Source organism: Aythya fuligula, chromosome 7, assembly GCF_009819795.1.
Source record: "Aythya fuligula isolate bAytFul2 chromosome 7, bAytFul2.pri, whole genome shotgun sequence".
Taxonomy (NCBI): domain Eukaryota; kingdom Metazoa; phylum Chordata; class Aves; order Anseriformes; family Anatidae; genus Aythya; species Aythya fuligula.
In genome coordinates this window covers 37,502,074-37,519,587 of record NC_045565.1, presented here as the reverse complement: position 1 = coordinate 37,519,587, position 17,514 = coordinate 37,502,074, and the positions used below count along the sequence as shown (strand labels likewise).

At 37.6% G+C, this 17,514-nt stretch overlaps 1 protein-coding gene across 3 annotated transcripts in view; it reads right to left on the bottom strand.

Moving 5' to 3' along the window:
* INPP5A (inositol polyphosphate-5-phosphatase A) overlaps positions 1-17,514 on the bottom strand; it is a 240,465-nt gene that overhangs the window by 103,421 nt on the left and 119,530 nt on the right. For all 3 annotated transcript variants that reach the window (XM_032191089.1, XM_032191091.1, XM_032191090.1), the window contains exons 5-6: positions 12,420-12,483; positions 6,305-6,408 (exon numbers count right to left, since the gene is read on the bottom strand). In XM_032191089.1, the coding sequence (XP_032046980.1) occupies positions 6,305-6,408; positions 12,420-12,483 (168 nt within the window). The remainder of the gene's footprint in view (positions 1-6,304; positions 6,409-12,419; positions 12,484-17,514) is intronic.

The window sequence follows — 17,514 nt, the reverse complement described above, 5'->3', positions numbered from 1 at the left end:
GGATCCCCTTCTCCCTGGGATGTGTCCTGCCTGCTGCCATAGACTCAAGTATGTACAATTAGCTTAAGGTTTTGTGTAACCATAGCGTATGAGACTGAGAGTCTTGCTGTCAATCATCACACACTTCTTCAACAGGCCATCCCACAGGCCTTCACGCTGACTCTGTCACCGACTACCACACCAATACAAGCAATACCAGTAATAAAGCATGCCCAGCCCTTAGCTCTGATGCAGAGCTTACGTTTCGTGCAAGCCTTCATTGATACAAGCCAATTAAAAGGTATTTACACAATTTGTTTCATGATATGGTAAAACACAGGAATCTCTTACTGTAGTTTGGCGTTTCCTCATGCATGCATTGCGAATATTTGTTTTAAGGGCAGTAGTATATCGTAGATGTTACTTTGCCACTTTTCTGCTTTAATAAGTGTAACTGAAATTCCAGCAAATCCGTATTAGAAGTCCTTAAGAAAAATCACAATTTGAAAACTTGTAGTTACATTCCATCAGCCTTTTCTTTGTGAATAGAGTCTCTCAGGAGATCGTGCTGACCTTTTAAAACCCCCTAGAAACACCACCTACATAAATAACCTCTGCTACATCGGGTAAAAGGACCTCCAGACAACATTAACATGAAGAGAGAGGTTATAGAGGGCTAATGTCAAAAAGCACTGTGAGCAATAAGTAATGCACACAAACCATGATTGATAATGACTAGCACAGAGCTTTAATTCATCTTTTCTCCATCATTTTACTGAGAGGGACCATATCAAATTAAATACTGACCCAGCAAGGGTTTATTCAACCATACAAAACAGGGGCATGAAGGAAAGACATATTAAAGTGGCAATGACTGCAGTGTAATTGCAGCTTCTTAAAGGGACACCACAGCTCACAGACGAAGATGGGAAATCTCCTGTGAGCCAGCCAAGCACTGAACAGGAAGAACAACCAACACACCTAGCACTGTTCGGTATTAACAGGCCTGTGTCGCTGCAATGAGAACTCATGCAGAAACTTGCATCTCATGTACTCATAAAATGCTTAATGTTTTACTGACCAGCAGAAAAGGCATGTTTTGGGGCAACTTTCCATAAAAACCATGTGGAAGGCAGCTCGTGCTCCCAAATGACTTTCCTTCTTTCCTTAGATCAATTCACAAAATTAAAGAATTTATGTTACTGTGTTTTTATTAGTTCGTATACAAATTCTTCAAAGTTTCTTTCTGATCGTCCTGTATTTCAGAATGCTGCATAGTACATGGGAAATTCAACCCTAACTCAGCCTTTGAACACTAAACAAATATTGGAACAGCACTATTCAGTCATATTTTTACTGGTAAAAGATTTTTAAGAGCCATTATATAAATTTAAAGTTCACTTATCAAAAAATGTATAAGGAGACCTCAAGAATGTGAAGTTAATCGAGTGACAAAGTCTACTACGTAGTGTAATATCAGTAATTTAAGTGATAATTTGCTTTTTGACATACTGCTTTGATTACCATTTATTTACCAGAATACAGCATAGAGTTGTACTTAATAATACATCTACCAGAAGACCAAATTTAAGTCTGTGTATGATGTAAACAAATATAATAAATACATGATAAAACATACACTTGCTCCACTTATTTTCACATACAACACCATGCAACATTTCAATCGTTATTGCTGTTGGCTTTTTTGTATACACATCACCAGTGAAGAAACCAACCAGTAGCAATATATAATTTGTTCACTGAAAGTTATTTTAGAAAACAGAAATACAATAATATGCAGCTTTTGATGTTAAGACAGAGTTAAGTATTTACTTGTAAGAAAGTTTTAAGTTACAATGTCAAGTTGGCAGAAGGCCTGTGGAAGCAATGGGTACAGGTATACATATAAAACAATGATGAGAAAGAGTAACACAAACCACCAGCCTGTTCTCACACTTCATATCCACAGAGATACAATTTATTCTGTTTTCTTTCAAGACATCTTTTTTCTCCTGTATTTTACTAAACTCTCCAAATAACATTTAAATCTACAGGAGTTCCTTTCTCTCAAACAGCAGAATTTAGGGTTGATGGGAGTATAAACAAAGGACCTAAATTTTAGGCCCCCAAACCAAAATACAATAGCAACTCTGAAGCTCATTTCACCTGAAGTATCCTGAGAATGCAGTATTTACTAAAGGTAGATAACTACCATAACAAAATGTATATTATTAAAGTAATAGTAGCATGGTGATAACATGACAGCTATACATGAGATTGCCAGTCATGACAAGGTGACATGACTTGTCCCAAATGCCAAAATTGGAACTCTTATCTCACAGTGCCTTTGCTGTTAATGTTAGGATAAGCCTAACTCAGCAACTGACCACGTATGACTTTCTTTTGGATGTATTTATACAGAAAAATTATATTATTACTGGAACATATGATTTAAAATAATTACAAAAACAGCAATGGTGGATGGAAACATGATGGGTTGGGCCTAATCAAAAGACTCCAGCCCTAGAGAAAGCCAGCACAGGAGACCGGAGAGGTGCTTCAGCTTGCGCTGGAGATCTGATGAATGCGTTACTCAGCCTAGGCTGAATAAAGCAAGGACACCTATGCCTCTACTTCATCAAATGGCGTTTGTTTTAGTGTGTAATTTGTGTGTTCCACACAAAAACCTGTAAATTACCTTTAGATATTGATAGATTGAAAACAATTAATTCCTTTAGCTTCAATAAATAATTCACATGCTTGACATTAATAATTCATTTAACATTAAGAAAGGAAAAGTTAGTAGGCTTTGGACCAAATACAGCCCCATAGGTGAACAATTGTTTAACTTAAATATAAAAATGTCGTCTTTCACCTTAGATACGTACTGCAGATGAGCAACGTGCCTCACATATTTTGGGTCATTGATGTGCTTTAATATTCTCAAATACAGTGCTTGGAAAGAAGAAAATTTTGGAAACAGAATGTAAAGAACTATAGCCTAGAAAGGCAAAAAGAAAAAACTGTTTCATATTCCAGATTTTAAAGAAATTATCTTTATTTTGACTGTAACATATATTAACTAGCTGATCCACCATCTGTAAAACAACATAAAACCAGGTAGAGATGATATAGATCATCTGTGCTCTAAGAGAGGTATCTACATTTTAAAATAAGAAAAAAAACATCCAACTTCACGTCCCAGAAAGGGGATACCACATCTTTCACCTCACAATATTAAGTCTCTTCTCAGATCCTCTGTTAATAGGATTCCTTTAGCCAGCAGATGGATTGTGAATACAGGCAGTTTCATCTACTAAAAGACAACATAAATCATCATTGAGAAAGGAGAGACCGCAGTAAGGTTATCACCATACAGCCTTCTCCATGAAAGGTTTGCATTAAAGCATTAGTGAAATTAATTCATCTTTCATAAGAGCTTTGAGCAGTATCTGTGATCTATGATAACAACCAATTTCTCACTACGGGAAAAAAAAAATTACTCAGGCCTGATAGACTACACAAATCTGCTTTTTTTAAAATGGCCTAACATTATCTGGAGTGTTGCTCCCAGAGGCATCATTTGAGTCTTATGCCTAGCCAAGAGGCCCCATAAATCAAGACAGAAAGTTTTGTTAGTTTTATATGCAGTGGGCTGTAATTATTTTGAATTGCATTATGCCTCAATCATTGTAATTACTTTTAGATCATCCTTAAACAGCAGTAATAAAAAGAAAAGAAATCAGTCTTAAACCATTTTTCACACAAAAATATTGTAAATGTGATATGAGAAGTCTGGCTAAAACATGCAAGAGCATGTAAATGTAGTATCTGATGTGATATGCTGTTCATGCATTCTGCTGTGTGAACTCATTTTCAAAATACAAATTATTTTGTGGTCTTTAAATTAGTATCATTATTAGCAGCATTTGGCTAGGAATAAAACAGGTAATATCAGGAATTAATTTTAGCTTTAAAAATATTATCAAATGTGTATAAGAGAACCAAAATTATGTTACTGTTATTTTTTTATTGTTCTTGCTGTGCTTATGTATGCTTGAGAGACTCCTTGGTCTTTAGTCCAAAATGAAAAACAGTGTAGTATAAAATGATCACAATTGTTTTCTAATTTTTCAAGTTTCCTAATTTTTCAAACAAAAAATATGCTGGCTTGATGCGTGCCTGGTTACACACTGAATGACCACAAAAAGTCACAGAATTGTAGATATCAATGCTGCTGCTATCTTCATCAATGCAGTTCCTGAGAGCCCTTAGCAGCTTCCTCTCTGTGTGAAGCTCTGAAATAAAACAAATTAATCCCCCAGGCTGTTCTATACGTCCTGCAAGCAACACTATTACCAGGTATTGTGCTGTGTGCGAGAACAGACCTTTCAAGGATTTGTTCATGTCTTAGTTACGAGTGAGCACGGTTTAATGTCAGGAAGCAGCTGAGTACCACACTGCCCGTCCTCAGCAGGACAGGGAGGAGAAGGGAGAGGAGGAAATGAGAGGTACCCTGGAGCACCTCTTCTAAGAAGAAAGGCTGAGAGAGCTGGGGCTGCTCAGCCTGAAGAAAAGAAGGCTCCAGGATAACCTAATTGCAGCTTTTCAGTACTTCAAGGGGGCTTATAAAAAAGATAGAGTGACTCTGATCAATCAGATAATGATAGGACAAGGGGGAATGGTTTTAAATTAAAAGAGGGGAGATTTAGATTAGAGATTAGGAGGAAATTCTTTGCTCAGAGGGTGGTGAGGCACTGGCACAGGTTGCCCAGAGAGGTTGTGGATGCCCCGTTCCTGGAGGTGTTCAAGGCCAGGCTGGATGGGGCCCAGAGCAACCTGACCCAGGGGGTGGCATCCCTGCTTGTGGCAGGGGGTTGTAACTGGATGATCTTTAAGGTCCCTTCCAACCCGAGACATTGTATGATTCTATGAAGTTACAAATTTGCCAGTCTCATGATTAAACAACAGTACTGAAGTAATGATGGAAATAATTCTTCCTAGGTATCAATGAACAATTCCTAATTTGGCCTATTCCTGCTACATGTGTTAACAGAAATCATGCTGCTGTTCAGTGCTCTCAGTATTACAATAAAATCATTCAACAGCAGTGTTCATGTCCTACTTACGCTGTCAATGACCCATACTGCTACAGTTTATTGCTGATAGAGTAGAAAAATAAATATCCAAGTAACCACTTGAATTTCCTTCAACATGATGTAACACTTAACTCCAAAAAATATTTAAGATGTTTATTAGAAGAAGTAAAAACTTGTAAAATTACATCAAAGGCAGTTTTCCCTTCCAGCAGAGAGATAAAAAACATTACAAAAATAAAGTTAGCATCCAAGAAAAGAAAAAAGAATAACCAACATCCCAGCAGCTTCAAACTATTTATGCAACCCTGTTCCAAGCACACATATATTACTTCAGTGTCTGTAAGTGTGGATATTTACACATTCTAAGTAATTTTTAAAGTTTACTTAGTTCTTTCTAATATTAAAGTGAGCCAATTTAATCCACAAATGGTACGTTAATTCAACAAATGTATTCACCTGGTTTGTAGTGAACAATAACTGTCAAACACTTAGACATGATCTAGATGTTCTTAAAATTAAAAAATGAAGAAATTAAGGTCATCAAGTACCAGAACTGCATGCAAAGTCACACGTGCAATTGCACTTGCAGCTGCAATGGAAGGAAAGCATCAGGTTATCCTGTGTTTCTGGGTTTGAAAAGGCTTTAGTCCAGACGCACAGTACGCTCTTCTTAGGAGAGCAGAAACAGAAGGGAATACAATGGCAGTGTGAAGAAAAATATCTGTATGTTTGAAAATTGTGTGCTTTCTTGTGCCAGTAAGAATTCCCCCTATATCTGCAGCAGTACCTAGCAGTGCCAAAGAAAAGCCAGCATCACTGCAACCATGAGTTGCAACAGCTGAATACAAATGGAATCAATTCGGAGTTGTGTCTCACCCTGTCAGGGAGTTAAGACCCCCTGAAACAGGCTTGCAATTGGCACTGTGTGCTATTTCTTTGGTTTTAAATGTATAAACAAGACTTTTCATCACTGTCTCCATCCTTCACAAGCATTTTCTGCTACACAAAGAACTCCATTTGAACTTAGTAAATTCATGCATTGGTTTAAAACATATATATAAGAAACCGACATCTATATAAGAAACTGGTTATAAGAAACGGATACACCAAAAAGAAAAGAAAAAAAAAATCAAGACTCAATACTGACCTTATTTACATTCTTAGAACAGTTACTCAAGTAATCAGAGCAAATCAGAATGAAACCTGGTATCTGGGAATGTACATACCTCAGGGAAATAATCCTGTGGAAACTTCTCTTTTTCCAGCATGGGCGTGCTTTCTAAAGTGTCTGAGTAGATTTCTTTCCCGGTAACCTTTTTATACTTCTTAGCTAGGAATAGATATAAAACAAACTTAACATACATATATTCAGTGTTACAAACAACTTACAGCACTCATTGGAAAAGCTGTTGCATCTGTGTAACAGGTAAGGTCTTAGCAGAAGTAGGCAAGCACTGAGTTGTTCTTGGGAAAAAAACAAAACAAAACAAAACAAAATTGAGACCACTAAAACGTATAAACATACTCTCTTACATCTGACATTCTCAAGCTATACAATTAGGGTTATTATTATTTTTACTACTCAGAGCGATGTGAAGTGTTGGAGCTCTAATTATGAATTCAGCCTCTGTATCCTCAAGCACTCACTTTCTGACATGGCTCTTCAAAGAAACACCTATTCGCATCCTCAGCCAATATCCAGCAATTCACACTGGATAATTAACAGGAAAATTAATAAAAAACACATTAAGGTGAAAAGTGTTACTTATGAGTGATGATTATCTCCATGGTTTATCTAGCAACTATTTTTTTCAGATTTTAAGTCTACCTATATGAACATCAACTTATGCTTGTTAACACATTTGTCATCACATTTGTAACACATCTGTAATCACAACTTTTACACAGCAAACTAGTATGCAGTCATTAAAATTATCTCAGCTTTTGGCCTGCTGCTTCAAATCAACAATATTGACAATTATCATCTACTTAGAGTCTGGCCATATTTAAATCTGCTGCTTGGCTAGCCGTGTCAGTTAAAAAACTAAAATAAAGGATACTAGACAGTAAGCTGTGTCTGTCTGGAGGAGCTGACTAGCACAGGAGTAATAATCCAGCTATTGCAGGAAGCTTCGTAGGAATGAGTACAAATACCAGTATTTACTGAAGGATGTGTAATTCCCAAATACCACCTCCTCAAACTCTCAAGGGAAAAAGAAAAAAAAAAAAAGAAAGCTATTTTTCAGGGTTCAGGTCAACAAATCTTTTAGTGAATTGCTTTTAAGTATGAACACCTCAGTTTTGTAGCAAGGTGGGAAGAAGTCACCAGTAGACAGGTCGGTGGGGCTGGTGGGAGTTCTGGAGATCCCCGTCCCAACCTGCTCCCAGCAGGTACCTATAGAAGGGTGCTCAGGATTGGGCCTCTCCAGGAACACAGACCCCACAGCCTTCCTGGGGTGCCTGCTCCAGTGTCTGACCTCCTATCAAAAATATTTTCTCTTACATTTAAGTGGTGTATTTAAATTTGGGCCTGTCGCCTCTTGTCCTGTCACTGTGCAGCACTGAGAAGAGCCTGGCTGCCTCTTCTTTGCACTCTCCCTGCAGGTATTTACACTTACTGATGAGGTCCCTCTCCAGCCTTCATGTCACAAGACAAAAACAGTCCCAGATCTCTCATCCCCATCTCACATGGAAGATGCTCCAATATCTTAGTGGCACTTTGCTGGACCTGCTCCAGTATGTCCAGGTCTTTCTTATAGCATTAGTACAATTCCTTATTAATATCTAAATCTGACCAGCCTGAGTGTGCAACTGCCTCCTCACTATTTTCTCAAACGCCTCCTAGAAAAGCAGAAATTGAAAAACAGGTAGGCAGCTTCTTCTGTGAAAATTAAATCTGTTTTTGGTTAACAATTTCTCCTGCAAAGAAAGGTGACATGGTCAAGCAATCCACTGAAGTCACTGCAGCACTACCATACTCTGAGATAAAACAAGAAATGGGGAAAAAAATACTTATAATGGAGAGAGTGCATGTTTTTCCTCAAAGAAGTGAGAGTAGCAGGCAGAAAACTGCACTGAAACTAAATACTGAGTGGCCTACAGCAGGAAAATCAGAAATTTCTTCTGTTATGTCCCAAGACAGGAATGGGAACAGTCAATTACATTCAGAAATAGCTATGTGAAACACAATATAAATGTGAAGTTTATTCTCTACCTAATGCATTATTTTGATGATGGGCATCTTATTATCCCAGACCGTCAGACTTGAGCAAGATCCTGAAAAATACTGGATATTCGTAACTGTTTAAATACCCAGAATTACAACTGAAATCATACATGCATGAGCAGAGCCCTCGAGAGGACTGTTGTTAAACTTTAAGGTCTAACCTTGACTGACTCCTGAGATGTAACTGTTCTATAGCTGCCCACCAGAGGATTTCCTTCATCTTCCTCTGAATCTCTGCCATATTTAAAAACAGTTACCGGTCTGATATAGTACAGCAGTCCCTATGTGCATAGGTGGAAACAGTTTCCAACTCTGCCAACGTCCCTACTGCTACATGCCAGCCTTCATCAATCAAGAAGGCCAGTAATGTAATCAACAAGTTTTAGTTTTAGTTTGATGCCCATTAATCAGTTCAGAGAGTGAAAATTATTTAAAAAAATAAAAATCAGACCTCAGGACAAATAGGTCTTTTGTAAACCAAGAAAATAAAAATCTTAATGTGGGAATATGTAGAAGATGAATGAGACTCGCTTCATCCAAATCCTGTATGTGTTGTGACAATGTAGCCACCCAACTCTTTCAGATTATCGATTTCTTGCTATCAGCACAAGGTTGACATGTGAATTTAAAGCTGGAATGGGTACTGTGTTTGTAGAAGAGATTTAGTGGTAAAGCAAAGCTCTTTAGAACTTTTTAATGAACGGTTGCATCACAGATAGAAATAACACAGACTTTTCAACGTTAAAGAACAATCTATGGATCTATATGGACCATGAACAAGCAGTTCTGCTTTTTGAACCGCTTTGTACTCAGCCTTTCTCCTGATCAGGGCAATGTCCTGGCATCTCTAGAAGTGAGAACTTGACCAAATTTATCAAACTCCTCTGACATGGGAAGCTGGGTAGCTATCTGACAGTTAACAATAAGCTGGAACTATCCAACTGGATTGAGTTTTGACTAGGTATGCATCAGAGAAAAACTCCCAAACCGCTATTGTCAAGAGCCCTGAATGGCCTAGTTCTACTGGATATCTGGTGAAAATACCAAGCAACACAAAAACTTGTCACTTTAAGTTGTCTAGATAAAGTATTTTATATCATCAGAGGAAGCATTTACTGTAATGTAGCAATACTTCTTTCAGGGGAAAAAGAAATCATTCTTTATGTGCCAATCACTTTGAGATCTGGCTCCCATAGGAAGACTAAACAAATGTCCCGATAAACTAATGCAGCATCATTCCAAGTAGATCATGGATGGATGTGCCTCTTTCACAAGTTTAACAGTGTCAGCAAAAAGATCCTGACGTCATTCAGGATACAGAATACATTTGGCAGATCTGTAAGGACTGAAGGCTTTTTCTGTGAGAACCTAAATAAAAGGTAGCACTTGGCAAAAAGGAGGAATTTTACCATCAAGTTATGTTAACATCAATGCTAAATATGAACTAGTGATTCATTTACATGACTGCTGATAAACCAGTGCAACAGAAAAGAAGCGTGCCTTCTAATCAATTTCCAAGTAAAAATACTTTCACACTGTTTCTGATTTCACACCAGAGAAAACAAGATTTGTTCTGCTAATCAAAGCTGTGGCACTGTTGAATAGATGAGAGATGGACTGAAGTCAGCCTAACACCCCAGTCAGCAAACCCCTCTGCTACATGATGGCTCTGCAGAGCACACAGCTTTTCAGTAGTTTAAATTGTGAGCAAACTTTTGGGCCTCTGACAACTGTAAAAATAGTCCAACACCTTCTATGCTGTAGAATTAATGCATGAGGCTGTAGGAAAAAGTTGTTCTTACTTTTAAACTCAAATATTTCTTCTTGAGAACTCAAAACCAGAAACAATCTATATTCTTCTAAAGGCTGTATTAAGCCACGTCTAACCAGGTAGTGAATTTTGAAAAGATACAGTTATGTTACAGGAACATTAAATTGTATTTAAACATGGATTTTTTGCATGCTTTTGAGTAGAACCAGAATTTCATAGTGAGTTTTGTGCAGAGAACATTTGTATCCATTTGGATTTTACCTCTGATTTAAGAGCTTAAAGCACCGTGAAAATGTCAATAGTCATGAGAGAGGAGGCAAGTTTTACATTTTGCCTGAAAGATGGGAGCCTTCAGGGTTATATTTTACAAACACTACATTGGGAGACTGATTTTGCTCTACATTAGGAGAACAGCAGGTGACTTATAACACTTTTCCAGTGTAGCACCTGATTTCCTTTGATTTTTCTTAAGAGTTTTTTTTCCAAGTTATGAGTTGGCCAAACGCATCTTTATGTCCATGGTTCACACCTCAACTGGCTTTGCTAAAGAGTGTATGACAGGTTTTGCTCAGCAAAATGAGGCACTGAACATTTAAAATGTTTATTTTCTGGAACAAGTACCTGTTTATTCTTTTTACATCTATTATTTTTATCTAGACTTTTGTCTTCTGTTTTCTCATTTTTTTCTAATTTTTACATTTTCTTTTAAAAGCTCTACAGTAGCAAAATAAGCTGTCAATCAATGATGAATAGACCCAGAATGCTCCTCTTCTCCTAACACAACCATCATTTCACTCTGTCAAATGTTGCTAGAGCTGGACACCTCTCATATATGATAAAAGGGGAGGAAGCTTTAGGTGGAATTCAGAGAGAAACTGCTAAGTCCTCCAGCACTGGTGCTGTGAAATTGTGGTGGCACCTAATCAGGAATTGCAGATATAGTTCACAAATTATAACACAAAGCCATTCATAAGGCAAAATGAATGAACAGTCATGAATGCTTCCATCTTGGACACAAATGCATGCTTCTTTGCCTCTTTTACTGGCTCTTTCTCTTTCACACACACAGTGGACCAGTAGGTTGTTCAATCTGGGGACTGGGCAACATCTTAGACACCCAGTTTCATGAGCAAAGTCGATTTCCTCCAATATTTAAACCCTGCACACAGTTATTATTTCATTATTTCATAGTTATTATAAGTCATTACTTAAGTGTCTGCTGAACTGTTCTGGTTTGGGAGAAAGACTAGACATGCAGGCTGACCGCTTATTAGAAGTCCTTACATCACTATTGACTTTTCCAATATGCTCGCTCAGAAATAAAATATGTTCTGGACTGCCTATGATATTAGATCTAAAACTTTCCTTCAGCATTGAAATCAGTGATGACAGACAGAATAACGCTGGTTAAACCTTTAATTGTTATATATGTTGAACTACCATTCAAGGAACTACTCTTCAAGATACTACTATTCAAGAAACTAAATTCAAGAACTACTATTTCAAGAAAGGAAGACCCTGTACCCTTGATTAAATGAGCAGAGATGATTTGTCTCTACTGAGAATAAAACTAATTAATCTATATAATTAAGACAATTAGTTCGCTCTATAGTTACCATCATTTTAACAGTGTCTCAAATTAATGGGATGCTAGATGTAACGTTAATGTGATTTTGCTCAGTAAGCTAAATGAAGCTCGCAAGATTTTTGTATTACATGTACAGACAGTTCTGAACTGAAATATGTTTGTAAAAACGTTTTGTGTAGTCTTTGCTATACACATCTTCAGGAAGCATTCAATAATCACCTATGATATTTCTAATATTTAATGTACCTAGTCTGCATTACTTTTAAACTTCTGAGATTTAGCAAGATTTCTAACCTGATGGATCAATGCGGGTTAGAAACAGTGGCACTTTCCTACTGACCTGTACTGCTCCAAAGTAATTTGAGCCATAAATCTAGCTCAGCAGCTTTGCAGAATGACCATCACTGCCGGACATTTAAGGTCTTGGTCCTACATCTGATCTACATAGAAGAACCTTGAGGGTATTTAGAGTTCTTTTGAAATCGTCAGGGATCTCTATAGACCCAAAGGTCCCTTTTGCATGTGAATGATTAATGCACCAGTTTTCAACCTGTGGCCAGTCCATTGACTTCTTCTAAGAGGTCTATAAAAGGTAAGAAAAGGAAATCCTACCATCAGTAGACTTGCATGCATTATACAGAAGTTTGCATATCATGGAAAAACTGCTAGGTACCACTATTAGGAAAAGATGACAAGAAAACTGCCTTCATGTATAAAGCCAATAGACAATTAATGGCATTTAATTCCTTTGCTTACCTTTAAAATCAAACTGGTAGATGTTTTTCAAAGATTCATGAAGAAAGTAAAAACTTCCTAGAGCCTGTAAAAAAAGCAATAAAATAGGAAATTATAAAAATATCTACTTTGGCTTACAAAAACTAAAGCATCATGCTCTGCAATAAAAACATGATTTTTGCATTTCATAAAATCTATAAAAATATTAATTTCCTTAGCTGTTTCTCTGAAGCTTTGTATACTATTATAAAGATCATTAACATTTGACTAAGCATGGTAAGGACATAATTATCAGGCATACTTTTAGAAATACTAAATGAATGGACGTAATTAGTAACACAGACAAGCACCTTTCTAAACACAGATCGCTTCCCCACAGTTCTTTTACAATAAAAAGAATTGTGACAATTCTGACAATTTCTGTTACACACCAAGTGCAAAACAAATGCTTTAGGAGACTGCATAGTGCAGAAACAAGGGAAGGCTTGAGAGAGTCAATTGCCTTTGAGCATGAGTCACAGGATTTCTGTGATTTCATTTTTTCTGGATGAGGGGATTGAGTGCACCCTCAGTAAGTTTGCAGATGACACCAAGTTAGGTGCGTGTGTCGATCTGCTCGAGGGTAGGAAAGCTCTGCAGGAGGATCTGGATAGGCTGCACCGATGGGCTGAGGTCAACTGCATGAAGTTAACAAGGCCAAGTGCCGGGTCCTGCACCTGGGGCGCAATAACCCCAAGCAGAGCTACAGGCTGGGAGATGAGTGGTTGGAGAGCTGCCAGGCAGAGAAGGACCTGGGAGTGATGGTGGATAGTCGGCTGAATTAAAGGAAGCTGTAGCGAGGTGGGGGTTGGTCTATTCTCCCATGTGCCTGGTGACAGGACGAGGGGGAACAGGATAAAGTTGTGCCAGGGGTGTTTTAGGTTGGATATTAGGAAGAACTTCTTTACTGAGAGGGTTGTGAGGCATTGGAATGGGCTGCCCAGGGAAGTGGTGGAGTCACCATCCCTGGGGGTCTTTAAAAGAAGTTTAGATGTTGAACCTAGCGATACATTTTAGTGGAGGACTGGTTAGTGTTAGGTCAGAGGTTGGACTCGATGATCTTGAGGTCTCTTCCAACCTAGACAATTCTCTGATTCTGTGATTTCCATCTTCCTACTCAGCTGTGCAGACTCAATAGCTGCCAACTGCAGAGTGGGCGTAAAACTGAAAATCCGACAAGAATGTTGGGAATATTTGTACATGTTTATATAAATTTCCTAGTGAAAAAGTGTTTTGACAATAGTTACAATGACTGAACAGTACGGTATGTCCTCTGCTAGTCACACCTGGAGAGCAAGTGCTACTACTATTGCCAGTGTGAAGACTACAGAGTCAAGTATTTTCCTATGATGCACTGAGCTGAAGAGAAAGAATATAAAAATATCTAGCAGGGACTTAGCTGCTTGAATACATGTTGAGTTTCTTGACACCAGCATGATTGGCGTGTCATATTACATATAAGCAGAAGTAGAGTTTAGCATCCTGTTCTCCTCCTCCCTCCCCAAATAAAGAGCTACCACTTAAAATATTATGCATTATGCATTAATAGTTTGGATTTATACAGCATGTGTAATCATAACTCCTTCTGCTGATCTAGTCTTGAGCACCTATTTTCCTTATTTTCTTTCAAAACAGTGACTTAATCCAGTTGTGGAATTATGTAAGAGTTTTCATGATTCAGTCTATGACTGAATAAAGCATGTAAACATACAAGTAATATCTACTATGTTCAGAAAAACATATAAACTCCCACCCATACCAGCAAATTGATTTTAAAAGCATAATGAAGTCCACCCATATTTAGCACGATATTAGTACCTCTCCCTTACATATACTTAAGTACTTTACTGGTTTCTGCAGATTTCTGAGATCTTAAGCTTTTATTTAAGGTTTATTGTGTCCCTCATTAAAGAAAGCATCTTTATTCAGGATACCACTTAAGCATACCTCTTACTTTTACAGGCTAAAGCACTTGGGTGAAATGCTATCTATCTTCAGACTGACTGCAATGCAGGTTGTGTTGTTTAGCTGGTGAAAAAGGGGGCCAGCTTGCTATGGATTCACAGAATCCCCAAACCACAGACTGACTGAGGCTGGCAGGGACCTCTGGGTCCATATGGTCCAACCCCTGCTCCAGCAGGGCCACCTGGAGGAGATTGCCCCGGACCACGTCCAGGAGGCTTTTGGAGATCTCCAAGGAGGAGGCTCCACTAGCTCTCTGGGCAACCTGTGGCAGTGGTTCATCTCCGCACAGCTCAGATGTGCTTCCTGAGGTTTGGGTGGGACCTCCTGCGTTAGCTGGACTGTTTCTGAGACATGCTTATAACATAGTATAAAAATGAATGAATTTTAAATGAAAATTTGATGAGCCTTTAAACACATATGATTCACCCAACAGAAGCAGCTGAAGTGGAGAAAAGACAGTATCCTGTGTCTACATAAAGTCTTACTGAGAAGTATACAAGAAACAATGCATTAAACAAAAAGGATGATTTTGTTTCTTTCTGTCTTTTTACCCCTGTAATGTTAGAGACCCTCCTGGCAGAATACTGTTTTGGTTCTGTGACTGCTGCATTATTTATGAGATTCTGCACATCCAGAGATGAAACATTTGCTGATTTGTCAAAAACACAAACATGAGGTCCAGCCCCTCTCCTTGACATATTAGTCCATCCAACAGAAAACACTGTCACACATTTAATTGATGAGTACACTTCCCTGTGACCCAGTCAGCTTGCTTTCCGTTTTTGGTTTGCCTTTTTTTTTTTTTATTAATATGGAGGAGGCAAATAAGAAAATACAAGAGACATTCTTGCAGAGGACTCAAGGTTAACTATCCTGCAACAAGGACACACCGCCAGAAAAAAAAAATCCCAATACAAAAGTATTGCAACCTGCTATTTAATAACTAACTGAATATAATAAATACTGAATACAGTATTATTAGCAATTAATAAAGCTCTGCTGTCTCTAACTAAACTTTGATTATACTCTGACCCTTGGTTATTAAAAATGTAAGTGATTATTTTTAAATATTTACACGATATATAAAGAGTATTATTGGGGGGGGAAAGTACATTTTATCTCTTAGATAAAACTAGATAAATGTCTTAAAATGACTTAGTAATTAGTCTTAAGTGCTTAAAAGTCTTAATGCAAGTTACAGTTAAAATTCAACTGTTGTACTTGAAAATAACTACACTTAGAAAGCCCACAATTCAAAAAAAGAAAGAAAAATATATGCTGCCACAACTTCTACGCCTGTAGAAAAGTGGCAAATCTTATACTAGAAGTGTCTTGTTTTTAGAACGCACACAGGCACTGCTCATAGGCATCGTCGTTGATTAAAAACACAGATGGTAGAAAGTTGTTATTATTTTCAGATGGGGTTGGCACATGGGGCCCAGCTGCAGTACCTTTGCTTCACACTGACTTGGAAAGGCAGTGAATGTGGTAAATGCTCAGATAAGCGGGCACCTCACTGCACAGTTCTGTATCATGGCATTTTATCTTATGCATAAGCATCCACTATTGCTAACATCGAGGTGTTTTATACATACGCAGACTTTATTCTACTGAAATCAGTGGTAACAATTATGTAAAGTACCTGAGTGGAAGGATTCTAGAAAGTGAGCTGTTACCTGCACATTTATTTAGAGAGCTGACTTTAAACAAAAACATACAACAAAAGTATTGTACTAAGTTTAAATTATTTGAATCTGATATATGCATGCTACAAAAAAAAAAAAAAAAAAAAAAAAAAAAACAACAGCTCAATATGTTCTCAGCTATAAAATCCAGTTAAACATGATTGTTTTACCAGAAGCTTCTATTAACTTCATAGAATGAATTAAAGTCATGTTCTCTAGATTCTGAGTCACTTTTTGCTCTTTCTGAATTCTCCCCAGCTGGCCTACATCTTTCTTCAATGCATAGGCCAAAATCTGGCATGTATAAGGATACCACTTTGTTATGTGATATCACTCTAAGAACTTAGTATAAGGATACAGCTTTGTTTCTGCTCCTTACAGGAAGAAAGAAAAGCCTAGCAAAGTACCTGGAAAATAACATCCCACATGCCTGAAGTCTGACAAATGTAAAAGCAAATGAAACTGGAATCCTGGAATGGGAAATCCTGGACTACATCAGTCATGTGTGGATAATTCAGCCTACCTATAACATTCAAAAACAGTTTTCAAGGGAACTTTTCTTTTTCTCATAATCTAGGATAGCAGAATCACATAGGCTGGAAGGGACCTCTGGCGTGTCCAGGCCAACCCCTGTCCAAAGCAGGGCTGACAACGGGGCTGCTCCGGCCATTGCCCAGATGAGCTTCAAAAATCTCCAAGCTTGAGACTGCACCCTCTTGCCCCTTTTGAAGCGTCTGTTTCACTGTGTGACCGCCTTTAGGGTAAACTTTTTTCCTTCTTTACTCAAACTGGAATTTCCCTTGTCATAGTTCATTCATACGCACTTAGAGAATATCCCAGGTTGGAAGAGACCCACAAGAATCATTGAGTCCAACTCTAGTTGATATGGAAATATAAGGGTAAACAAAAATTTGGAAATAAGTGATCTATCTAAGCCAGGCACAAATAATTTTAAAGATGGGTGAAAATTTGGATTTTTGTGACAGAATTGTGAATCCTGAGGCTTTTGTGTGTCATGCATCACTAAAACAAGAAGAAATGAAGCGCTCTAAAAAATCTGTTTTATTTAGATGCCGTAATTCTATTAAAAATAATACTGTCACTTGTGTTCAAGGTCCAGATTTATTTCTGGGCAACCTGATTTGCTGGCTGCTTTACTTTTTAAAATTTTAATATCTCCTTTTTTTTTTTTTTTTTTTTTTTTTTTCCCCCAAACTAATTTTGAAGAATTATGCAGCAAAAGTTTCATTTGATAGTCTACATTTGTAGCATTGAGTGTCAACTAATTCTGCACAAAGACATAGTCATTAGGTAACTCTGTACAGCTTCAGGAACTGCTGCTACCGACATTAAAGATAGGCTTTTGCTGTGTAATTCTAAATACATTATTGAAAAGAAGTACAACTCTAATGGAATGGAAATTACAG